At 43.8% G+C, this 26,870-nt stretch overlaps 1 protein-coding gene across 5 annotated transcripts in view; it reads right to left on the reverse strand.

The window, feature by feature from the left end:
• The window catches only part of GRM5 (glutamate metabotropic receptor 5), a 259,147-nt gene that overhangs the window by 39,551 nt on the left and 192,726 nt on the right, over positions 1-26,870 (reverse strand). For all 5 annotated transcript variants that reach the window (XM_053385553.1, XM_053385550.1, XM_053385551.1 and 2 more), the window contains exons 4-7: positions 17,456-17,691; positions 4,954-5,200; positions 2,481-2,649; positions 2,037-2,163 (exon numbers count right to left, since the gene is read on the reverse strand). In XM_053385553.1, the coding sequence (XP_053241528.1) occupies positions 2,037-2,163; positions 2,481-2,649; positions 4,954-5,200; positions 17,456-17,691 (779 nt within the window). The remainder of the gene's footprint in view (positions 1-2,036; positions 2,164-2,480; positions 2,650-4,953; positions 5,201-17,455; positions 17,692-26,870) is intronic.

Below are 26,870 nucleotides of genomic sequence, written 5' to 3' on the forward strand. Positions count from 1 at the left end.
GAAAGCCCTCTGAGAAATGCTCAACAATCTCAGTGGCTTCCTCCAAAGTCCTGTCTTGAGAAAGTCCCTCCAAATTCACCTTTGTTTTTGCTCTAGGTGAAATCTGGTGGCAGCACAGTAAGAATCGAGCTGGCAACTCAGCTTCCACATCCAAGATTGTTCTCCAGCACCTCATTAGTATGCTTAGGGTAAGTCTTCCTTTGGCTGCTTTTCAGGGAACTTCTTGCTAGCTTACACTTGAAGTGCTAAAGGGCTGAACTGTGATCCAGGAAAAGGAGAAGGTGGGGGGGCAGGAAGCAGGGGTGTCCTTAATTTACTCCATCAGATTAGTTAGATACTTTTCTTCCAACTATAGGAAAAAGCACATTTTTGAAGTCTATTGCAATTAAATAGAAGCCTTTCAGGCATTTCACAGACTCCAAAATACCGAGCTTCCTTGTTCTCACCTCAAAAATCAAATTTCCAACACATTTAGAGGACATTAAGAATGAGAAATGCCGATATAGCCTGCAGATAAATCAAAGGCCGGTAAAGAATTAATTGCATCTTTTCTCCATCCTTGCCTCCAAAGCTTCTGGAAGTAACTCTTTGTTTTGGTTGCTCCATGAGTGACAAAGAATATGGGATTCAGCCCCCATAGGAGGTAGCAGTGATTGTCGCAGTTCTGGCCCAGACCACAATGACACAGGTTCTTACTTGAGAATAAGGAAGAGGTCTTACTTGAGAGCAGAGAAGACCTAACAGGCTCAGTAGCAGGTAATGAGTCCCAGAGGCTCCTACACTCAGGTTAGAGGGCAGGAAAGCTGAGGCTACATGGGTTGGGGAACAGTGGTCGAAGTGTAAGGAGTTCAAGATCAGGGCAAAGATCAGAGTTGTCCCAATGCCACCTGCCAAGTCTTGAAAGACAAGGCAAGGAACACTTACTTGTAAGACTCCTGTGCCTTACAAGATTGCTGGGTCCACAGATGCTCACTTTGTTGGGAACGATGTATCTGTTGCCAGTGATGGGAGTGCAGCCTGGTCCTTCAAGACCAAGTGGTGACCTCCCCTTCTGACTCTGGTTCCTCCAGCCCTAGCATTGGGATGATGCCCTACCTGGATTTCATTGCTGCGTTCTTCTCCCCGGGAAGTAAAATGGAAGATGGGAAGACTGTTTACCCAGCCAAGGCAGCCATATCCTGGGAGAAGGAAGTATCTGCTTCTTCTAGGCTCTGTTCCCCAATCTCAGCTCCCTCTCATCACCCTCCTACCATTTGACAGAGTGAGGCAGCTGCCTCAGGCAGCTGATGCTGAGACCACAGAAGCATCACTCCCCATAGGACCAAATTCTCCATTCCAATCCTGCTGGCTTCAAAGGTTTGTTTCACCTGCATATTCCCCACAGGGAACGCACTGCAGAGCAGCACCCAGCAGGATTGAACTCTCCACTCGGCAACTGATGAGCAGAGGGTTCAATCCTGTTGGCTGAAGGGACCATAGAAACCTGAGTGTGAAGCCCCTTCCTCCATAGGGCACCGAGGGGGACAGGAACAGAAGATAGTTTCCTGGAAGACATAATGGCTGGCTGAAACCTTGAATGGGACAACACCCCACAACATTTTGTTCCAGGTAGGGATGGGTGAATCTCTTAATTTTAGCTTCACATTTTTAAATTCAATTTGCAACATTTCCACCCAAGTTTGCATGAACTTTAAAAAAAATCCTTATAAAAATTCATCAGAATTATAATGCCTATTCCTCCTAATATACACATTTGCATGCAATTTTGCCCAATAAGCATATTTTTTGCTACCAATTTCCCCTAGCAGAACACCTTCCTCTTGGCTATTTTCAGCAATATGTGCATTTCCACACACACCTTCCCCTAATATGCACATTTTTGTATACAGTTTTTGGCTGGAGAAAGGGGCGTTGCATAACTCAGGGATTTCAATGGGTAGATGAGCTTCTGTCCACATATTGTTTTGGGAAGTGTGAATTAAAGAGCAATCCCACCCCAGTTGCAGGCCCCATTCATAAGATCATAATCTACATACCAGTGAGCTCATGGTTGGGCCAAGAACCCAACTCGCAAGCTGTGCATGTGTATTCATCGAAGACAAATTCGTTCTCTTTACACCGTGTGCAAGTCCAACAACAACTGACTTCACCTTTGCGGATAACCTAAGAAGAACACACATCAACATTTCAATGTCTGCAAAAATATTTTGCTTTATGCAATTTTTTTTTTTAAGAAAATTAACCTGCCTCCGCCCCCCGTTCACATTTTATACACCTCTCTCCTGTACATATATTTTACCAAATGGGCTGAAGCTATTTATGGATGCTATTTCCGTATGATCAGCCAACACTTCCCTTGAGCTAAAACTACTCACCCATTTTCAGATTAGCTTTCAACGCTTGCCAAAAGCTGGGGCCCAGCTTTGGTTGGGAGCCAGAAGCCCTGAGCGCATCATGAACTCAAAAGGACCTTCATTTACCTTGATCTCTCCTCTCTCACATGGCTCGCTGCAGACAGATCTGATGGCAGAATTTTTATGGGCCCAAATTTCGTTGTCGTCCATTTTCAGTTCGCCGTTGTCCCAACTTCCAACATTGATATAGTCAAAGTAGTCCTTTCCCATTTTCTTAAAGTTCATGATCTCGTACCTTTCGAACAAAAAGGACAAATCATGCAGTTGAGTTTAACACAGAGCTGAGGACAGCCATGAAAGGAAACTGCCTTAGACAGACTCAGACCATTTAGCTAAGTATTGCCTACACTGTTTGGCAGCAGCTGTTCAGGGTTTCAGGCTGGGAGTCAAAATTAAACTGGTCCCAGAGAACAGTATGCAAATATAGAAGAGCATCCTTAAGACTGGACACTGTTAGGACCAGCCCAAGACATTTTGCCACCCAAGGTCCATTACTTTCAATGAGCCTACTCAGAGTAAAATGTAGTGCAATGCTACCCATTGGGTTGTATCTGACTAAGCCCTGCTTAGAATTTTGATGTGTCTACTCTAAATTGGCCTTGGTCAGATACAACCACAGCATATTGTGTCACAGGTATGCTGCATATTGAGATTAACAATTAAAAAGCCAAAATACGTAATGGCATACGCAATCCAGACAAGGAAATATAAATTCCCAACAGAAACAACGCAAAGTTAAATATGACTATACTAAACAGGGCTAAAATGTATCTGCTTCATAATAGAAGCATGCTGTGCATTGTTTAAAAACTTGAAATATTACATTGGGTTACAAATTCTGATAAAGGTATGCTGCATTAATGATGCATGCCTATTTTTCAAAAAAAAAAAAAAAAGATCCACTGGCATTCTATGGTGTTCTGTGATTCATGCAACCCTGAAATGCTGTCAGGCATTACACAGGAATTTAAGAGGCTGACTTATACTGAGCCAGACCACTGGTCCATCTAGTTCAATGATGCCTACACTGAAGTCAGCAGCTCTCCAGGGCTTCAGAAAGGGGTTTATCCTGGCTCTTCCTGGAGATGCTGGGAATTGAAATTGGGACTGTTATGTGCTCTACCACCGAGCCACCACCCTTCCCCTGAAGTTAATGGCTGGATCCAGAGTTCCTGTGAGCAGAACCCCACTGAGATCCCACATCCAACCCTAAACCAATGTGATCTTTACAATCCCCTTGCCCTATCTGTGTAAGTTCCTGGCCATTCTGGATCACTGCTCAGGGGAAAGCAGAGCATCATCAACCATGGAGAAGGACATGGTATTGCCCTTTCACCTGTTGAGTCTACTCATCTTCCCATATGCTGATCATCATAGCATCATTTCTCTCTGACCATGAGTAAGAAGTCCACACTCCACACTGCAGAGACTTGGCTAAGAGCCACTGTGTTTTCTCGCCTGCATGGATCCTCCTAGTCCTTTTATAAGCTTCAGAGACCACAGGCCTTTAAAAGGGTTTATTAAAGTGTAATTTGAATGTGCGACTTTTCCAAATAATTGGCGGTTTAGGCAGGTGTCGTTGGGGCTGAGTTTTTGCCTATTATTTGCATCACCAACTGAAAGGCGGCGTATTAGACAGTGTAAGTTTCACTTGAAAACTTTCACACTGAAAATGATGTGATTCTCAGAATCCCTGAAATACTGATATATATTTTCCCGCACACACAACTTATGTGACCCAAAGTATAATTTTCCTGCTGTGGATAATATATAATAGAGGTGAGACCTTTTTTCCTGGGCATTCAGAGGGAAGAGAAAGCCAGACAGAGAGAAGGAGAGAAATTAGTTGACTGCCTGCCAAGGAAAAAAAGCTTAAGTCTTTTGACACTTGCTTCAAGTGATCAAAAGCACTCGCTGACTGAGGTTCTCTGCCAACCAGCTAATTCAAATGAATCCAAAATAGTATGAGAGTTAAGGTATCATTTAGACTTCTGCATAAATCAGCCAGTCGATCCATGGTATAGCCATGGTGTGTTTAAAAAGATACTTGCAGCGCTCTCATTCACATGGAGGCAGAAGCAATTCACCAGGCTAGCTTCCAGCAGGTGCTGCTTACTGGGAGGAAGAGGGGAAGGGGTGAGGCAGTGGGGATGTTGGTGTGGTGCAAATGGAGCCAATCTGGCACTCCTGCTGGTGCATTTACACTTTGCCAACCTCCCCACTGCTTCATCCTCTCCCTCCCAGTAAGCATGGCTGATCCACCTGCCGGGAAGATAGCACAAAAGCTCTGCCCCACTCAGAAAGCTGTTTCTGCATGAGAGATACCCATCACGTTCAGCTTAATATGTGGATAATGCCCATTCACAGATGTTTCCACATTGCAGGTTGAGCAGCAAACATATGGACCCCTGCTTCTCACTAGACAGTTGAGTGATGCCTGGATAGGAATTTAGCAAGGCACACTAATAGTTACAAGTAAGACACGGAGCAACGATTAAGGTGTTTCATGCTTTCCAGATTGATAGCTATTTAACAGTACCGTCCCGGTGAGTCTCCATTCTCGTCGAATGTGATCATATCCCCAGAAACTCCAGTGAAGTTGGCCTTCATAAGAGAATCGAGGAGTTTCCGTCCATCAATGGGCTTCATAGCATCACAAAGACCCGCGTAGCCTGGGCAAAGTGCCATCTGCATGTTATGCAGGCCATAAGCCATGGAGTATATTGCGTTAATCACAAAGCCCATCTTGGAATCTTGGACATGTTGTGTTTCTAAGGTCAGATTGCCTGTTGAGAAGCACAGCAGATTGCAATGGTTAGCATGCTCAAGGTAATAAAATTAAGTTTTAGTTTTATATCTACAGGAGCCCCTACCCCCTTTTAGGGCACTGGAATTTTTTTGGGGGGGAACCCAGTTCTGACACCAGATACAAACATTAACTCTTCAATAAGGTCAACGACAAAGCACTGTTATTTTCACGGAAGTCATCCCACGGGCTTCATCGATAAGTGACTGCAAACCAAGTTGCTGGCATCTCAACAAAAGACGTTAGTTAAAAAGAACAGTTGGAAGAAAATGTTCCCTGGCATATTAGCTGTGAAGGACCAAGCGATTTCCCTGCAACCAAAAATATTACCATGACGACGAAATATTGTGAGATTGCCGAAGGAGCAGGCCAACGTCAAAGCACGTGTTTCTGAAGTCTCTCCGTGCCATGGCTTGAAAGGTGTTGAGCACAAATAGTTTTTGTTGAAATCTGTGGGAGCAGCTGAGCACATAAGGACCTTCTAGGACAATGGCCATTATAAGTCATTCTAAAGGGAACTCACCCACACCTTCCGCTGGAAGTTAATAAATAGTGTTCAGCTGGAAAGGAAAGTGTTGGGTTTGTGCTTCTTCCAAGAAGCTATTCATGCCCCACAGTCATCCTGAAAAAGCATCACTTTATATAACTCTGCATCAGTTTGTGAAATATTCCCACATGTCCCTATTTTCTCCCTTTCTTTGCTTTTTTTGGGGGGGAGGGAATGTGACAATTTTCGGGCAAGTTCCTTTCTTCAACGTTCAGCTTGCTGGAGTCTCCAGAACTTAAAACTTAGCAGAGCAAATGGAAGCATCATTCAATGGTATCAAATGCCACCTGGAGACCAAGGAGAATCAACAGGGTCACACTCTCCCTCATACAGGGCAGCCAGCTCATCATACACAGTAGTTTCCATGCCAAAACCAGGTCTAAACTCTGACTGAAATGGATCTAGAAAATCAGTCTCATCCAGGAGAGTCAGGATTTGGTTATCAACCACGTGCTCAAGAACCTTACCCAGGATGTGGACATTAATGACCCCTCAATAAAGGTAAAGGTAAAGGGACCCCTGACCATTAGGTCCAGTCGTGACCGACTCTGGGGTTGCGGCACTCATCTCGCTTTATTGGCCGAGGGAGCCGGCGTACAGCTTCCGGGTCATGTGGCCAGCACAACTAAGCCACTTCTGGCGAACCAGAGCAGCGCACGGAAACGCCGTTTACCTTCCCGCCGGAGTGGTACCTATTTATCTACTTGCACTTTGACGCACTTTCAAACTGCTAGGTTGGCAGGAGCAGGGACTGAGCAACGGGAGCTCACCCCGTAGCGGGGATTCGAACCGCCGACCTTCTGATTAGCAAGTCCTAGGCTCTGCGGTTTAACCCACAGTGCCACCCGCGTCCCCAGTGACCCTCAATAGTAGACTACATTTTCTGGATCCAGGGAAGCCTTCTCAAGGTGTAGCCCTTTAAGTAAGCCAGGACTCCTCCCTCTCATGAGGCGGCTCCCTGGCCCAACCAGCTGTCCCATCTTTACCAATTTTTATCAGCTATGAAGGGCAAGTGCCAAGAGCACATGTGGTCACTTGCACCAATCCGAGCATTTTGTCCACATTCTTGAGCTGTGCCAGCTAAAACTCATCCAGGGAAACAGGACTAGAAGGCATTATGGAAACCTTGCAGAAAGATGGATTTCAATGGGTGGCTGGCTGTGTTTTGGTTTGAATGTTGTTTCAGAGAGTGCCAGTTATGTACAGTAGCATGTATTTTTCCCAATCCATGCTCAGGAAGGATTTTACAAGGGCAAAGCATTAATTGAAGGGGTGGTGCAGAATAATTTCATTTGAACCCACAGGTTCTTCAGCGTATCATTAATAATATGCCTCGTTTTTTTGAGTTGAAAGGCTTCATAATATAATTTAAGATCAGGCACTCCCATTTGTCTCTAGAATGATACAAAGTTTGGAGGGTTGTTTTACTTTGCTTACCGTCCGTGCTCCTCCACATATATATGTATTTCTGCAATTGCCTTCCGGTGACTTCTTATATCTTCTCCTATTTTATTCAGGGTGTATTTATTGCTCAGTGGCACTAATAACATATAGGACATCCCTTCATTTATCTTCCAAGACCTCACCATTCTCCCATGTGTCTTGCTTTGCAACTTGCCCTGCTATTGCTCAGCATATTGTTATTTTTTTTGCAGTGCTCCAGAAACTAGCCTTGTCAAATGCTCCTTTCTCAGAACGTCAAATGCTTTCTGTTCTCTTTATGCAGCTCAGCATTCTAGAGCCAGTTGCCAGGCAACCCCCAAGTGCACTCTCTTTCCCCTGCACTTTTTGGGCTTGGATCTCATTGGCTAGGAGTGCCTTTTAGGAGCTACAGCTCCTAAAACCATTCTTGGGGAGGGATAGCCTGACCACAGTGTTCAAAGGCATGGATTGGTAACCTCAAAGTTTGATTATTGCAATGTGCTCTGATGTGGGGTAGGGTTGTGGGAGGGATTTGGCCCAGTTCACATTTAAGGGCAAGCCTACTTAATTCTCACTTTCTGAGACAAGATGCTGACTGAAACTCAGCCACCTTCTGAATATTTCACTTCTCTGAATTTTGTGATGCGGTTCTCCAGTGAAGTAATGTGTACAAAAACCAGAGAGGGATTTAGGGGAGAGCAACTGGATCGCCCTCATAGTGCACCGAGTCGAGAGGGATCCACAACAATGATGTAAAATGGAAGGTGAGAGAGGTATATGTAGAAATTTGGCGTTGCACAGAGCGCTGCTGAAATTTGGAACCCCCAAGTCCGCCACTGCAAAAATATATGCTAGGATAAAGTGTTCATAAAAAGGTGTCTATTGGAGAAATTAACATTCCAAAATGCATTGCTGCTTGACAAAATCGTGTATTGCATGGTGCAGTTGTCAGAGTGCCAGACTAGGAGCTGGGAGACTGGGGTTCAAATCCCCATTTGGTCATAAAGCTCAGTAGGTGACCTTGGGCCAGTCACAATCTCTCAGCCTGGGTTGTTGTCGGGATAAAAATGAGGGGAAGAACCCCCAACTTGAAAGACTTGTTGGCCTTGCTGATCCTTCCCTTTTGTGCATGTACATTTTAGGTACAAAACAAAAAAGGCACACACAGCTCGGACATTAGAAATAGATGGAGCTATTAGTTGGCACAGGGAAGACCATAGAGGATGAGGAGAGAAATGACCAATGGAGGAATATGTTGCTTGTGCTTAAACATTATCACAGTAAGACAAGCTTTTCCAACCTAGCACCCTCCAGATTTTTTGGACTACAAATACCATCATCCCTAAGCGTTGGCCATGCTGGTTAGTGCTGGTGGGAATTGAAAGACTGCAGTAGTCCATAGGTAGTGGATTGTTGTGCCAAAGGCTTGATGCAAAAGGTGGGGGTTGCGGGGTTGGAAGAAAGAATAGAGGTGGCATCATGCAGGTGATCTTGGAAGAGTGGGAGACCTTCATCCTACTGAGCAAAGGCTGCAGTGCTGGAATATAAATCTCCCCATGTCGTTTGCCCACTCTTTTGTTTGGGGGAGATGCAAAATATCTGCAGCAGAAACAGCTTGTGTTTTGCTGAAGGCCATCTCGATCTTCCAAGAAGCATTAAAACAGACACACAAAACAACAACAACAAACACAGAGGCCATTAATGTGCTTTATGGAAGGTTGCAAAGAGTGCCTTTGCTGCAGTGCTTTTTCAAACTAGCAAAGGGTGTCAGTGGCAAAACAGGCTTTTGCAGTTGCTCTGCAATGGAAAGCTGGCTTGCACAGACAGACGTAGGAGGCACGTTAATTTAAATCAAGACATTCATATATAAACCATGAAGAGTACTGCAGTGTTCCACGCAGCCACCTTCCAATTGCTGCTGTGGTAAGGCGATACTTCATATACACAATATGAAGAGAGGCATAGGAAGGTGAGTTCTCTGAGTCAGGTCATTGGTCCAGCAAGCTCAGGGTTGTCTACACTGTCCGGCAGTGGCTGGCCATTCAAGGGTTCCAGGCATGGGACATTCCTAGCCCTGCCTGAAGATGCCGAGGATTCAACTTATCGCCTTCTGCACAGAATCATAAAGTTGTAGAGTTGAAAAAGACCTTGAGGGTCATCTCATCCAACCCCCTGCAATGCAGGAATCTCAGCTAAGCAACAACAAACCTATGGTTACGTGAAACATAATAAACACACAAGACATAACTGGCTGTACTTTTGAATAAATAAGGTATAATATTCATTGTGTCAAACTGTAGATTTCAACGGAACTGTAACAACCCTTCAGGTGGATTATTGGACTCTATGAACAGACAGGTGGAATAGACACTTATACATGCATGAACGGACTAGAGAATGAACTGATCCACTGGGTCTTCTGCTTTTTTGTTGAACTTGATGAGACTTCCATTGAAATCTACAATTTGATACAATGAACAGCCGGTTATGTCTTGTGTGTTTATTGATTATGGAATCTTAGCTAAAGCATGCATGACAGATGGCCATCCACCATCCAGGGAGAATCCACCGTCTCCCAAGGGAGCTTGTTCCACTATCGAGCAGCTCTTAATGTCAGAAAGCTCTTCCCGATGTTTACTCAGAATCACCTTGTAACTTGAAGCCATTGGTTCGATTCCTACCCTCTAGAACAGGAGAAAACAATCTTGTCCCATCTTGTGCATGTGCTCTGTCACTGAGTCGTGGCCCTGGAAGGGAGGTGGCACTGTTTAAGCCTTGATGGGGAAGCTGTGAGATTCAAACACCCCCCCTGTTGACATAGCTATTTAAAGGGACAGGAGGCACCTACAAATCAAGGGACTGAAACAGCTAATACAGTCATCAGACTCAAATGCTTCCTGCTGACTTTTTGTTTAATAATAATAATAATAATCCTCACAGGGTTGCTGCAAATTAAAAATCGAGAAGGTACACAGAACATGCTGTAGTGATAAGAACATTGGGCTATGACTTGGGAGACCAGAGTTCAAATTTCCCACTGGGTAACCTTGAACTAGTCAACATTTATCAGCCTAACCTACCGCATAGGTTGTTGTGAGGATAATATGTGGGGAGGAGTAGGCTACCTTGAGAAAGTTAAGATACACATGCAATAAAGCAATGAATACAAATGTCACAAAACAAGTGTTTACACATCTTTCCTAATTGTTGTAGTCAACTAGCTTTTACTCAGAATAGACACATTTAATAGCCATGACTAATTTAGGCCCCTTGATTTCAACAGGTGTACTCTGAGCAACCCTTGATGTGGAAGCAATTCAAGCAGTCTGTCCCCACCCCTGATAGAAGGGGACATTTGTTACCCAAGGAAAATTTGGAACCTTCAGGGAGGGAGGGAGGGAGGGAGGGAGGGAGGGAGGGAGGAAGGAAGGAAACGGCATATTACCTTTTTGTTCTGGTAATTTCTCCTCCTAATTAAGAATAATCAGCATAATAGCTGTGAGAATAGATTGCACTGAAAATCCATTCTAATTGAAATTAAGTGGAATGCTGAGCAGTAAATTATGTTGCAATATGCAAAACTTTTAACAAAGTATGCACCCCCAGAATTAAGTGTGCATGCAGTGTAATTAATTATACTAGTCGTTTAACAGAAATCTAACTTGAACCAGAAACAACATTGGTAGGTTTTTTGAAAAAAACGTGAAAAAAAATCTATTTTATTGCGTACAGTTCTCTTCAATTTTCCTTTAAGAGCCGGATGATTTTGATCTATTGGGATTTGTGCTGTGCAATTTTGCAGATGGCCTGGTGATAGTTTTCTAGGCAGACAATTCAAGCTCAAGTGAATAAGAGTTAAATTGAAATGGGCCTGTTTCCACACTTCACAGAAGCCAACCACTACCAGGGATTCAGCTGAGCTACAAACCTGTGCTTTTCAAAACTAGGTTGATCTCTCAGCCCACAGAATGTGGAGAACTGGGGTGGGGGGGACAAACCGGGATGGGGGAAAAACCTATTATTGTGGATTTGACCAAAGGGGAGCAAAGCAGAAGGCTTCTTCAAGAAGGTCAAAGGCCCATCTAGTCCATCACCTCACAGTCGCCAATCAGAAGCCTACAAAAAGTCCACAAGGAGGATCTGGGAAGATGTGGCAATCTGTCCCTCCTTGATTGTCCCACTCATTCACTTACAGGGAATTCCTAGTCACCTAATACTAGCAGGTATATCCTTCGCTACCTGTATTCAGTGTTTTCCTTTTCTCCACAGGTACATTCTGCTTCTTATTTTGATTCTTCTGAAGGGTTAGGAGCTCCTTGAGAAGCTGCCTCTTGTGCCATTCTTGCAGAGCTATTGTGCTGCTTAAATTGTGATACTGTCTTGAATGGTACACCAGATGCCACTTGCGAGTGGTGTGTTTTTTTTTTTTTTACCTAAATAATTGTAATGGGTCTGCATGCTCCCCCCACCCACTGGATCGGATTCAGGGCCTAATCCAGGACTTCAGATTGGGTCCAGTTTGACACGGGCCAACCTCCACCTCCCAAATCAATCCAAGGGCCAGGCCTCATGTTCAATCAAGGTTTTAAAAGGTTAATCAATCAAATGAAATTAGAAGGTTAATTTAAAAGGGAAAAACAACGAGACACTGCACCTCATTCCCACTTCTCCCAAAGACACTGCAGAAAGCAGGACTGAACCTTCCACTCTCTGTGAGTGGAGATTTTAATCCTGCTGGCTACTGTTTTGCCAGCACAATCCCTGCTGGGAATAGTCTTGTACAGTGGTACCTCGGGTTAAGAACTTAATTCGTTCTGGAGGTCCGTTCTTAACCTGAAACTGTTCTTAACCTGAGGTACCACTTTAGCTAATGAGACCTCCTGCTGCCGCCGCGTGATTTCTGTTCTCATCCTGAAGCAAAGTTCTTAACCTGAGGTGCTATTTCTGGGTTAGTGGAGTCTGTAACCTGAAGCGTCTGTAACCTGAGGTACCACTGTATCCATTAACAGTTGTAAGGTTGGAAATCTGTACAGGAGAAGATTCATGGGGTTAGACACACTGCTGGTCACTGTTTCAGTGGTCCTAGCAAAGTTAGGAATGTAAGAGCAAGTGCCCAGCAAGATCAGACCAAAGGCCAATCTAGTCCAGCATCCTGGTCTCACAGCGGTCAATAAGATGTCTGTGGGTGGACGTGCAAGATAACAAAAGCATTCTGGGAAATGATATACAATGGGTTGAAAAAAATGTTTAAAATAACATTTGTGAAAAAGCCAGAAGCTTTCTTACTAAGAATTTTAGGTGCAGAAATACCAAAGGAGCAGAAACTATTATTTATGTATGTGACAACAGCAGTGCAGATACTACTGACCCAGAGATGGAAAGAAGATAAAGTCCCAACCAGAATGGCTGATGAAGATGATGGACTATGCCAAAATGGCGAAAATGACCGGGAAAATCAGAAACTAGGAAGAGAGAAACTTTAATAAGGAATGCGAAAAATTTACAAATTACCTAAAAGAACACTGTAAACAGCTAAACACTTGGGCAGGATTTGAGTAACGCTTGTAATGTACTAAAAACTAAGGTAAAAATGGATTATTTTAAGAAAAATAGAGAAAATATATGATGCAGTTGAAAAAGATTGAAAATGGAAGCCACGGAAGGGAGAAGGGAAGTCTAAGTATTCAGGGAATCCTAAATGTTGATGATTATGTCTAATGTTTGAATTTAAATGTGTAGTGTAAAACTGAATAAAAAATTTTTATATATTAAAAAGATGTCTGTGGGAGGCACACAAGAAAGGCCTTTATTATCTGTTTTGAGTTGCTGTAAGAGACATCAAGTTGTATTGATTAACTTCATCAGTCCTGGACACAGGGCCAACTTCTCCAAAGTGCTGTTTGATCCTTTAAAATCAGCACACCCCATTAAATGCACCCATGTCCATTTCTCCATCCTAATGATGGCACAGAGTCCCTTCCTTTACTTCCTCCCATGGCGCTAAGCGTTGCTGTTTTTATCTGTTTCTTTGGGACTCCATAAGCCTCATCCGACTTCTCTGACATGGAGCCGAAAGCATTGAGAATCAAGGTGGATAACTCTGAACACTTCTCCTTCTCTGTAATGCTTCGGCCAGGCAGAAAATCAATGCACTTAGCAGAGGCAGCAGCAAGACGGCTAAAACTTCCAACAAGAAAGAGGCTGTATGTTTCCATGTTAGCTTCGCCCCTGGATGAAGGGCAAGAGAATACATGCTGCTGCTGGAGAAGCTCCCTGTTGCTACACTCGCAAGCCTACAATGACACCAGGAGATCTACCCAGCTTGCAAGTGGACTAGCAGGCATAACAAATGGTCTGGATTTGACGGAGTGAGTCACAGGCTGTATACAACTGGGGAAGGGCCATAACTCAGTGACAGAGCCCGTGTTTTGCCTGTCTTAGGTTCCATCCTCAGCATCTCCAGGCAGGGCCAGGAATGCCCCTTGTCTGAACAATTGGAGACCCACTGTCAATATATACAACCCCAGGTTACCTGGGTCAATGGTTTGACTCAGGATAAGATGGTTTTCCCAGTAGTGATGTATGGAAGTGAGAGCTGGACCATAAAGAAGGCTGATCGCCGAAGAATTGATGCTTTTGAATTATGGTGTTGGAGGAGACTCTTGAGAGTCCCGTGGACTGCAAGAAGATCAAACCTCTCCATTCTTAAGGAAATCAGCCCTGAGTGCTCACTGGAAGGACAGATCGTGAAGCTGAGGCTCCAATACTTTGGCCACCTCATGAGAAGAGAAGACTCCCTGGAAAAGACCCTGATGTTGGGAAAGATTGAGGACACAAGTAGAAGGGGACGACAGAGGACAGTGTTCTGGAAGCTACTAACATGAGTTTGACCAAACTCCGGGAGGCAGTGGAAGACAGGAGTGCCTGGCGTGCTCTGGTCCATGGGGTCACGAAGAGTCAGACACGACTAAACGACTAAACAACAACAACAAGAAGATGGTTTCCTACATTCTATTATCATAAAAATAAATATTCCATCTCAAGTGAGGTGTTTTGTGGAGTTTGTGTGCACGCCAGCTTTGATTGTCTTCACTCTTTAACAGAAGAACGGAAGAAGATTGTCTTCTGCAGATGACACAGAAACCAAGCAGGCTGGCAGGGGAAGATGGGCAATCAGTCCCTCTGCGACTGCCCCACTCACTCACCTGCAGGGAATTCCTAGTCACCTAATGCTAGCAGGTGAGTTGTTAAACATGACCCTGGCTCATACGGGCTTGACATTTACTGCTCTGTTATATATATATATTTTTAAAAAGATATTTATTAAAGTTTTCAAATTTAATACAGTAAAAAAGAATCAAAAAGAAAAAAAGCAAAAAAGTTTAAAAACACATAAAGTTCACAATACATATTTTCAATAACATATTTCCCTGACCTCCTCATACCTCCCCTTCTTGTATTCCAATTCAAATTGTTAGTTCAGCAAATCCTTATCCATAATTTTTAACCTATTTCTATTCCCCTTTTTTTCTTTTTTCTTTCCATATCACTCAAAGCATTACAGCTAAAAACCCCTTAATTTCTATCCGACATCATTCAACATTCATTAATTTTACAATATTTCTGTAAATAGTCCTTGAATTTCTTCCAATCTTCTTCCGCCGACTCTTCTCCCTGGTCACGGATTCTGCCAGTCATTTCTGCCAATCCCATGCAATCAATCATCTTCATCTGCCATTCTTCCAGGGTGGGTAGATCTTGCATCTTCCAGTACTTTGCGATAAGTATTCTTGCTGCTGTTGTAGCATACATAAAGAAAGTTCTATCCTTCTTTGACACCAATTGGCCGACCATGCCCAAGAGAAAGGCCTCTGGTTTCTTCAGGAAGGTATATTTAAATACCTTTTTCAATTCATTATAGATCATTTCCCAGAAAGCCTTAATCTTAGGGCACGTCCACCAAAGGTGAAAGAATGTACCTTCATTATCTTTGCATTTCCAACATTTATTATCGGGCAAATGGTAAATTTTTGCAAGCTTGACTGGGGTCATGTACCACCTGTATATCATTTTCATAATATTTTCTCTTAAGGCATTACATGCCGTAAATTTCATACGGCCTACAACTGTTCCCAGTCAGCAAACATAATGTTATGTCCAACATCTTGTGCCCATTTAATCATAGCAGATTTGACCGTCTCATCCTGAGTGTTCCATTTCAACAGCAAGTTATACATTTTTGACAAAATCTTAGTTTTGGATTCTAACAGTTCTGTTTCCAATTTAGATTTTTCCACCTGGAAGCCGACTTTCTTGTCCAAATTATAAGCCTCCATTATCTGATAATAATGAAGCCAATCTCGCACTTTATCCTTTAATTTCTCAAAACTCTGCAGTTTCAATCTATCTCCTTCTTGTTCCAGAATTTCCCAATATTTCGGCCATTTGGCCTCCATATTGAGCTTTTTCTGAGCTTTTGCTTCCATTGGTGACAACCGCCTTGGGGTTTTATTCTCCAATAAGTCCTTATATCTAATCCAAACATTAAACAATGCTTTCCTGGCAATATGATTTTTAAATGCTTTATGTACTTTAACCTTGTCATACCACAGATATGCATGCCACCCAAAAACGTTGTTAAAACCTTCTAAATCCAAAATGTCTGTGTTCTCAAGAAGCAGCCAATCTTTCAGCCAGCATAATAAAGTTTAAGGTCTGGCAGTGCAAATCCACCCCTTTCCTTTGCATCAGTTAATATCTTAAATTTTATTCTGGGCTTCTTGCCCTGCCAGACAAATCTAGAAATATCTTTCTGCCACTTCTTGAAACAGTCCATCTTGTCCACAATTTGCAATGTTTGAAACAAAAACAACATTCTAGGCAATACATTCATCTTTATGACTGCAATTCGACCCAACAAGGAAAGCTTCAAGTTTGACCAAATTTCTAAGTCTTTTTTTCACTTCCATCCAACATTTTTCATAGTTATCTTTAAACAATTTCCCATTTTTGGCTGTCATGTTAATCCCCAGGTATTTCACTTTCTTAACCACAGTCAAACCTGTTTCATTCTGAAACTTCTCTCTTTCAGTCAATGTTAATTTTTTCTCTAAAACCTTGGTTTTTTACTTGTTCAATTTGAATCCTGCCACCTGACCAAATTCTTGAATTAGTTCCCCCCCCCAGACTATCAAATGATCAATGCCGTATTTTAAAAAGCCCCTCTTTTAGGCCCAAAGGTTGCGGGGGCCGAGCGTGAAATTAATCACCATTTGGAATTAACTTGTAAAAAGTATTATTATTATTATTATTATTATTATTATTATTATTATTATTATTATTAAATAAACAATAATAATAATTAGGGACCTAATAGACTGCCTTTTTAGCGTGCATAGGAAATACTGTTAGGAGATCAAACTGTCAAATGATCAATGCCGTATTTTAAAGAGCCCCTCTTTTATGCTCAAAGATGTCGGGGGCCGGCCGCAAAACAAATCGCCATTTGGAATAACTTTGCTCTGTTATATTTATCACCGTTAGTAAAGTCACTTAAATAATGCAAATGAAGTCCTCCGAGAAAAGTCCTGTTGACCCTTTACCGAGCAAACTGAAAACAGTGTGCAATTTGAGGAGAAGGGAATAGAGAGGTTTTGTCTTTCTTAGTTCAGGCCTTGTACATAGGAGGGGAAAAATCAACTAAAATATACAGAGGGAAACCCTCTCTGAACTACATAGCCAATCAGAGCATGTGCTACCTCAGTGAACATCATGTGACGCTGGTTGCTAAGCAACACTTCCGCCCATACCCCTCTTGGCTAGCTGACTTTTTGAAAGTATCAGAGCTAACCCTTAAGTTACAAATGAAATAATCTCTGCTGCTGGAAGAGCGGAAATGTATCTGACTGATACTACTCTTTATTTATATTTATAAGTTTATTTTACAAATTAGTAAAATGCTGCACAGCCTGAGGCCATCAAAGTGGTGTGTAACAAGATAAAATAAAATAAAAACAACTGCCACAAAACAAAAACAAATTCCAGAATATAGAAAAATAATAGAATAGAAACTATGCTCAACCTTTTTGTTACCACATGAAACTGTTGTTTGAGTCTGCCCCCAGCTCATTGGCACAAAAGACACTTAACATCACCATACCTTCATCCTGACATTGATTCCTCCAGTTCCCATAATCCCAGAAGCAATTAACAGCTTGGACTTCATTGGTTTCAAATAAACAGACATGTAAGAATAAAGATGCTTACTGCTGCAGGTCTTATTGAATTTCATATTCTCCTGAGGGGATCCCTTCAGCCGGCACTGGAAACGGTGTTGCCAAAATTCCTGAAACCACGGGTTTCGGTGGTTGGTTTCTGGCTGAAGCTGCAGGTAATAATCATCAAACCATTTCACATCCGGAGACTGAAGCTTGATTGTTATTCCGCCAACAGCCTCGCGCTGGTATCCTTCTGTCACATCGTATCTGTCTGCCCAGCCATCGCTGCAAAGATAAATAAAAGGAGCAGACTCTCTGTGAGGACGGGGCTGCTGTGAATCATTGAAGAGAATTATTGGGATGCGTCCTTGGGAATAGCAAGGGGACCCTGGCCAAACAAGAGCTGTGGCTGGACAAGGAAGCTGCTGCGGGGGGTGCTTCATCCTTGTCGCACAGATACAGTAAGATCTTGGGTTTCCTTTATTTAACCAGCTCACACACTTGGCTGAGAGTACCATATCATGAACCTAATCCTGGGCAGCAGCCCTGCAATCAGACCCAAAGGACAAGTGGCCAGATCAACCAGAAGGACCAGTGGCACAAGCCCCAGAAATGATGAACCCATAAGAATGTGAATAAAAAAATACAAGAGGAGTCCTGCTGGATCAAATCAGAGGCCCATTTGATCCAGCGTTCTGTTCTCACAGGGGCCAACTGGCATTCAAAGGCATGCTACCTCTGACAGAGAAGGAAGAATGTAGCCACCTTGCGTATTATTTTATTGTATATCTTGCTAGTATTCTCTTTGCAGTGTAAACTTGGATAAATGATATAGAGGGTGGCAAATGCCATAAAGAAGCAAGCAGCGGTGACCTAAACATTTAACGCTTGTAGGAGCTCCACTCTTCCTCATCCTATTGATTCAAGGCCTGGTCCTTAATGTCCTCATTTATGGACGCAGCCCTTTTCACAAATGCACTGAGGTTGAATTGGGGTGAGTTGAACATGAAGCTGCTGCAGCCTTTTTTCTGACCACCAGGCAGTGAGCGCAAGTGATGGCGAATGAAGTAAGAGAAATGACTTCATCGGCCGCTGAAAAACAAATAGCAGAAGACGACAGAGTCTGATGCAGTAATACGAACGCATACTGACTTAGCTGAAGATTCATAGGGTCTCCGTGCCTCTCTGCAAAATCTACAGGAATTTGACTTTCTAAAAAAATAGAGTTTCGAAATAAGATGGGGTGGGGAGAATAATGAGGTGCTGTAATGTTTCAGCATAGGGATGGGGAACCTTTTCCCAACCTGAGGACCACATTGAATTTTGTAAAACTTTCTGGGGGCCATATGGCAGTGGTGGGCGGGGTTGGAGGAAAAAGTGGGAGGAGCAATTAATGTAAACATTACCTGTGAACAGTGGGCTAGCTTCTAGACACACTCACAAACCCCTTTCTATTCTCATTCCAGGCAAGCCAAAGGTATTTTCAGGGTTCAAGGATGCACTGCAGCCAGGCAAAAGCACTCAAGGGGAATGTGAGGCAGGGCAGGGAGGAGAGAAGACTCTCCAGGAATATGGCCTGGAGAGAATCTTGAGGTCCACATTCAGACTCTGGGCCAGAGGAACCTCATTGCTTCTTTGGGATCATCCCCATCTTCTTCTCTTCTAAAATACCTATTCCCTGGTCCCTATTCAAAGGGAGTTACAAAAATATTGGCCACAGAACATGGTGATGATGTCCCAGGCTTGTGAAAAATGTGATATTGTTATTCTTACAACCCAACCCAACCCAACCTCTCTCTCTGGATGTATAAAGGATGTATAAAGGATCAAGGTAGGACTACCTTATACAGTATGCATGTGAGAAACTGGTGATGAGGATGACAATGAGATTGAAGGTGATGATGGATTTGGTGAGTGACGACCATGATGATGAGGGTGGTGATTATAGCCTTGCTCCTGTTGTGTTGTTCGGTCCCTCTGGTCACCGCTGCAGTACAAAAGATAGTATTTCAACACAAGTGACAAATCTGGAACCACGTCGCTTTGAGGCTCGTTAAGTCTGGATTCAAACCATTTGTTGTATCCATTTAACAAACATTTATATCCCACTTTATTGTAAAGAAACCATTAAATGGTTGACAGAAATAGGAAATAAAACATTAAAAGTCTCCATAAAGAACAGGTGTTTTAAAAACGTTCGAAACAATATCAAACTAGATAGGCGATGCGAAAGAGGCAAAACCCATGTAACTCATATATGTTAGGCTTGCCTAAACAAACATGTTCTAAGCAGATGCCACAAAGAATACAGTGAATTCTTGTCATCTGGGCAACCCAGGACCTCCAGACACGCCGCCCAGGCTTGCACCCCAGAGAGGTAACTTCATTGCTGCTAATGCATTTATGAGTTACTGGTCTCTGCAGTCACAGCAGCCACAGTGGTTCTGCAGAAGTTTGACTTCACCCCCAGAGGCACACTCCATTGCCTCTCGAGACTGATGGGTGCCAACATACAAAAGCCCGACTGATGCCAATATGCAGGGAGTTCCAAAGTTTCAGCAGACTACACAGTCTGTGGACAATGGGTTTGAATTTCGTGATAGGGCAGAGGTGGACAACCTAGATCTAGACAGACCTGGAGAGTTGCTGTCTGTTTGAGAAGGAGGGTATTCTGGGCTAGATGGAGAAATAGACTGGATACTGAAAGGAGGGGTGACTCTTTTATAGCTGCACCTACTTTTGACGCTGGCACTGATGTGTGGTTGGAGAACCTTGTCCAGTCTTGCATTCCTTTCTAGGCAAGCTTCCAGGAACCACGTGACAGTGGTGGGCGGGGTCAGAGGCAAAAGTGGGTGAAGCAATGCATATAAATATTACACCTGTACAGTAGTTTCTACACACGAACCCCTTTGTATCCTCCATTCAGGCAAGCAAAAAGCATTACCAGAATTCAAGGGCGCCAGCCAGGCAATGTAAAGTAGCAGAGAAACGTCTGGAAATTTTGCAAGTTCAAAGTTGCTCCAGAAAACCAGCATTACTGCTCTCAGGAGGAAAGCACTCTGCGTGTGCCCAGAGACTCTCTTGCCTTTCTCCAAGTCAGCCTGTCAGTTCTATGATTAAATGCAGATTCGTAAATTCGAGATCCCTCTAGTTCAAAGAGAGCATTATAGTCACCCTACCGCATTGGCCTGTGGCTGTTTTGACAATAAGGTTTGTGGCTCACAGGAAACAAATTCGTAGGTCTCCTTTGTCTCCCGATCGCTGCCCTAGAAATTCTAACACTTGTACCCAAAGCTTGATTGCCGGTATACAACAGCATCTACAGAGCTGTATCAAGTAACCATGGCAACAAAGTGTATAGGCCATTTTCTAACAAAATATGAATTACAAGGCTTCTTTATTGTTGCTGTAAAAAAAAGGGGGCAAGTCTGAACGCTTTAGTGCTATGGGGTTTTTTTATTATGGAGAGAAGAAAAAAACTCCGCATGGCTTTGTATTCTTTATGTTATCTTCCATTTTGCCACCCACTCGGAAAGAACACGGCAATTAGCATTACATAACGGTTTTAAATTGGGAATGGTGCCATTCGCTGAAGTGCGTTTAATTGCAGCTATACTTGGTCCTACATCCATATAGGCTAGATGGAGGGCCTAAGTGCCCGTTACATAAAAATGAGTATAACCCAGTGCAGGCGGCCATTTTGTTTCAAGAAGGGGCACTTTGTGATTTGGAATGGAGAAGCAGAAGAGGGAGGGAAGGGGTCCGTGCTTTCCCTTCTTGTCACTGTTCACATTTCACTTGCTAACCTGCTTCACCTATTCCTGGAATCATAGAATCTTAGAGCCGGAAGGTACCCAAGGGTCATCTAGTCCAACCCCCCCGCAATGCAGGAATCTCAGCTAAAGCTTCCATGACAGATGGCCATCCAACCTCTGCTTAAAAACCTCCAAGGAAGGAGAGACCACCACATCTTGTGGGAGTCTGTTTCCCTGCCGAACAGCTCTTACTTTCAGAAAATCCCCCCCGCCCCGAATGTTTAATTGGAGTCTTCTTTCTGGTAACTTGAAGCCATGGGTTCAAGTCCTACGCTCCAGAGCAGGAGAAAACAAGCACGTTCCCTCTTCCACGTGACAGCCCTTTAGAGATTTGACGATGGCTATCGTATCTCCTCTCAGTCTCCTCTTTTCCTGCACTGTTCCAAGCACCTATTTGTGAGGGAAGAAACACAGGTCTAGGAACCCTAAATCTGAAAAAGCTGTGTGTTGTGGGTGGGTGGTTTGGAGTGGAAAAAGAGCTGGCAGGAAAAGAGTAAAGAATCCCATCTACTTAATCCCTTAATCTGCTCTAAACAAACTCCTTTTCTTTTCTCATTCTTTCTCTGTTTTTGTTTTTATTTAGATTACTTTATTTTATCTGATTGTATTATGAAAAAAGCTTTAATAACATTTTATTATTTATGTTATTTAAACTAACCTTTTTGGACTAGTGGGCACAGTTGGAATTTTGATAAAGTGTCATATGCAAAAGACATAAACTTGGTGCTGAGAGGACGAGGCTTACCCAAAATGACCGCCACAGGATGTATGGCCCAACCCAAAATGGCTGCCGTGGAGGTATGGCTGCCACACCTAAATGAGTGGGAAAAGCCATGAGACTACAAAATGATGTGGGCATGCCTCACACCTGTCAATGGAAAAAATGCCACTACTCTTGCCACAGCCATGTTCAGTCAGAGAGAGATGTTCTTTGCACCTCCCCTCTCCTCAGAATGGAAGGGCGGGTGGGTGTCTAATCCTGGCATCTGAAGAAATTGGGGCATGCTTAAGGGGGCTTGTCCCATATAGGAGCAGCCAAAAAAAGTGCCAAAAGTAACTGGGCAGGAAGAGCAAAAAAAGCCACTTGTGCATTGTGGATTTTTGAGGAGATATTTACTAATACTTTCCACAGGCACTGTAGGAAGCAATGGGAGGCACACTGGCACCCATGGGTGCCATGTTGGCAATGCTTGTGACCCTAACCCAGGAGGAAGTGAGAAGTGAAAATGAGAGTTATGTAGGATATACACTGCACCTGCAACAAAATGTTGCAGTATGGAGTTCTGCTGTTCAGGATTCCAGCCACTCCATTTCACCCTTTCCCTTCCTCCCCACCCTGCTTATGGGTTTTATGCTTTCTGTTTATTTCCTTTGGCTTTATTACAAACTGCCCTGCGGCTCATGCAAAGGGCAGTATAGTGGACCCTCCAGATACGAACTTAATTCATTCTGGGTGTCCTTACGTACCCTAAAAGTCCACAACATGAGGCGCTGCTTCTGCGCGTGCACGAGGCGTGATAGAGCACTTCTGCGCACGTGCGCGGTGCACAGAGCACTTCTGTGCATGTGCGCGGTGTGCAGAGCACTTCTGCGCATGCACGAAGCGCGCACGATGAAACCTGGAAGTATACACTTCCGGGTTTGCTGTGTTCGCAACCTGAAAGTTACGTTACCCAAGGGTCCACTGTATAGGAATTGCCCAAATAAATGACTAAAACTGAGGCTGTCTGGGAAATTAAAATGTCAGCTAGACCCAGGCAATTGGCACTGCTAAGAGCACTGGGCATATTCCCTTTCAGGGCCCGAGCACTGCCCATGGAAGCTACTTTGGCTCTGTCCTTAAAATAATAAACCAGCTGCGCCTATCAGCTTGCACAACCTTCCCTAAGAACAGTTTTCTTCTTTGCCTCAAGCCGTGGCGACGGGCAGACAAACATGGAGGGTCGTGGAAGTGTTGTGCAACAAATGTCACTTTCTAAAAGGCTTCAGTTTGATTCCAGAAAGCCCAGCAATTACCTCTTGCCCAGGGAAGTGGCAAGTTCTCCTATTCCAGTTATTCCGCTCCACCGTGCCCTCCCCATTCCACCGCGTATGCCAATCTATCGCTGATGTCACAGAGGTTAATGAGTTCATTCATTAGCTGGCAGTCCAGTCTCGTTCACTTTACCTAAAGCTGTTTGCAGCTCACATCATTATGACAGAAGCTGCCTCTCATGCCACAGCAGCTGCAGGATCTCTGACAGATAGTGCTTTAGCAGATATTGTGTCATGCTAGGCATTGTGTTATGTTATGCTTTATTTATATAACACTACTTCTTCTTCTTTTGGCCCAAAGGCAGTGAGCAGCATATTAATAGAAAAGGAAGATGCAACAAATGCAAGCAATCCATCAAAAAAGCAAATAATAATAATCACAAAATGCCCACACATCGCACTAGATACGTGTTAGGAACACTAGTTAGCCCCGCAGCAAATAAGCAAAAAAGGAACCCATCAAGGCACCGTGGGTGTATGCACTCCCCTCCCATTGCTCAAGGGGTTGGGTGGGGAGAGATGTCTAGCTAAAGGCTGCTACCCTGGGGCAAACAATCTCTCCTGTTGCTGACAACCAGCCACAGACAACATAATGGTATGCTCCAAGCCAATCTCTGGGCTGTGAGATGCTCCAGGGGTCACTCAATGTTCATTTTCCTTGGAGTGAAGGTCAAGGGAGACTGCATTGTCCTTAGGATAGAACAGGCTTCCTCAACGTCGGCCCTCCAGATGTTTCTGGCCTACAACTCCCATGATCCCTAGCTAGCAGGACCAGTGGTCAAGGATGATGGGAATTGTAGTCTCAAAACATCTGGAGGGCCGAGGTTGAGGAAGCCTGGGATAGATGGTTTTATTTACACACATATGAAAGCCAAGCATAAAATGGAGGGGCTCACAGCTTCAACGCCCTGATAAATCCTGCTTCCCCATTAGATTTCTAGCAGAGGCAGAAAGCCCCACACAGAGCATGCTTGTCTCAGTTGGGAGGCCTGCCTTTTGCTCAGCTCATACACAATTTCACTCCTCTTGCTTGTTTTCCCAGCCAGGTGGAAAGAAGAAAGGCCCAGACATTTGCCCTATGGCACAGAGCAACTTCTTTGGTTATGTTTAGGTGGCCAACAGCAAACTGGGTGAGGATGCCTGGGCAGGCCCTATATTTATTCTCCGAGTGCGGACTAAAGTGATGCCTGCTGGCACAGTTGACCCCACCCCTGGGAAGGTCCTGCACAGTAGCCTGGCTAAGATTGGCTCATTTGCAGGCAGGCTACAACCTGGACAGTGTGCAGAAGTTTGCAGGCCACACATGCCAACCAGGCCTCCCAGCCTGTACTGCCACGGGATCGTGAAGAGGGGACAATGCCAGTCCGCAACAATGCCTGCCCAATGAAGGGGTAAGCACACTTGTCTTAAATTGCCCAGTTCAGCGATAGAATCCTATAGCTGATTTTGACCCTTTCTGGGTGCAGGACCCCAGGGATTAGAAGGGACTCAGGACATCATGCAGGATGACCCCTTCCCTAAAACCTACAACAATACTCATTAAATCCACTTCACAAGTGGATTGAGGGCGAAGGAAGGGAACCTACAAGCCTGGAATGCTGAACAGCCATCTCCTTCCTGATTCTCGCCTTCCACCCTAGCAGGGTCTCACCCTGAAGCATAGAATCATGGAATCATAGAATTGTAGAGTTGGAAGGGACCACAAGGGTCATCTAGTGCAGCCCCATGCAATGCAGGAATTGTTTGTCCAAGACGGGGCTTGAACCCACACATGAACCAATTTTCTTCTTGTTTTTGCTGGTGTACCCATCTGCACATAATAAACACCTGAGATATTCTCCAACACCACCAAAGCAGGAATTTCCTGGCCGATGGGTTGCCTCTAAAGTTAAATTCACCATACCTATTTTCTAGTTTCACCTTCCCCAAAAGATAACTACAGTGGTACCTCGGGCGGGTTAAGTACTTAATTCATTCGGGAGGCCCGTTCTTAACCTGAAACTGTTCTTAACATGAAGCACCACTTTAGCTAATGGGGCCTCCTGCTGCTGCCGTGCCGCCGGAGCACAATTTCTGTTCTCATCCTGAAGCAAAGTTCTTAACCCGAGGTACTATTTCTGGGTTAGCGGAGTCTGTAACCTGAAGCATATGTAACCTGAAGCGTATGTAATCCGAGGTACCACTGTATCAGAGCAAGGAAGTGATCAGCACCACGGACAGCTCTGAACGGGTCTCACATAAGAAGCAGGAGCAACTAATCTCGAATATTGGCCCAAGAGCTAGCAGACTCTAAACCTTCAGCAGCAGTTTGGCTTCCTTCAGATTATCAGCTCCAATATACGTTGGTTCCTGGCTCAGGGCAAAGTACTTGAAGAGGAAACTTCCTGTAGAGACAAGTGGGAGGTGGAAGTCTGGGTGGGCCTGGAGGGCTCGGAGTAAGCAGGGCTCTTTGTCTGCTGTAATGTACTTTGAACCGTTTCTGTTTGAGTGTACCTGGAGACTGTTTTAAAGACAGGCCACCCTGATATGCAACAACACAGCATTGACTTTCAAAGGGGCGCTGCTTGCTTTAGGAGCCCTTGGGTGCGGTGATGTTTCTGCAGTCTGGTGGCGGCTGCGGACATAGAATTGAGGATGGTCAAACCTATCCATTTCTCTTTCTCTCCATTCCTCCCCCCGCCCCCTGTCTTAAACTGAGTTTGCCACATTTTTGCATTGGTTCAAAATTGTTTTCGTCCCCACTAATATTCATTAAGCACTTTTCTGCACATTTTCTCCTAATATTTAAGACATTTAAATATCTAAGACTATCAAGAAGTTTGAAATGCCTTAGATATTTAAAACCTCACTTTTTGTTGGGATTCGCAGGATACTGGATAAGTCTGCAGGCTTCAACAGGATGATGCAATACTCTGCTGGGTCAGAGTGACTCAGCAGGAGTGTGATTAGTGTGATTGGCTATCACCTGTTTTAAAAGGAAAGCCTGTTTAATGGTGGTTGTGGTGGTTGTGCTGTAGTGTGGTGGTGCTGTGGTGGAGAGTATTCGTTTGTAAGTACTCTGTATGGACTGTTTCTTTTGTAAATGCTTGTATATAGCTCACATTAAAAAAAGACTGCACTGGAAAAACCTGGAACTCTTAGTGTTTCGCTGAAAGCGCCACATGGAATACGCGACACTTTTAACCATGTTTTAAATTGCTGGATTTATGCTTGTTCTTTTACTTGTATGTATTGAACATTTGAAAACCAGGTAGAAATCTTTGGATTTAAACTGCTGTAAGACTGTATTAAATATATGAGCAAGCACAGTTTGCAGGAGTATATGAGGACTATGTTTTCTCCTTGCATGGGCACGCTTTGTTTTTGGTTTCTGTTTTGGTTTTATGATGTTGCATATTTTTGGTGCTTTTATGCCATAAACCACCCTGCGATAAATTTAATAAACAATAAATAATAACAACATGCACATTTTTTTTTGTAAGCAATTCCCTCCAAAACAAAATGCATTTCTGTAATGTTATCATTACTGGCGTGTATTTTACTTTTCCTGTCATACTCCTTCTTTCTTTACATTTTTCAGTCACGAAACTGCATCACACAAAATTTGGAGCAGTG

Source organism: Podarcis raffonei, chromosome 4, assembly GCF_027172205.1.
Source record: "Podarcis raffonei isolate rPodRaf1 chromosome 4, rPodRaf1.pri, whole genome shotgun sequence".
NCBI lineage: Eukaryota > Metazoa > Chordata > Lepidosauria > Squamata > Lacertidae > Podarcis > Podarcis raffonei.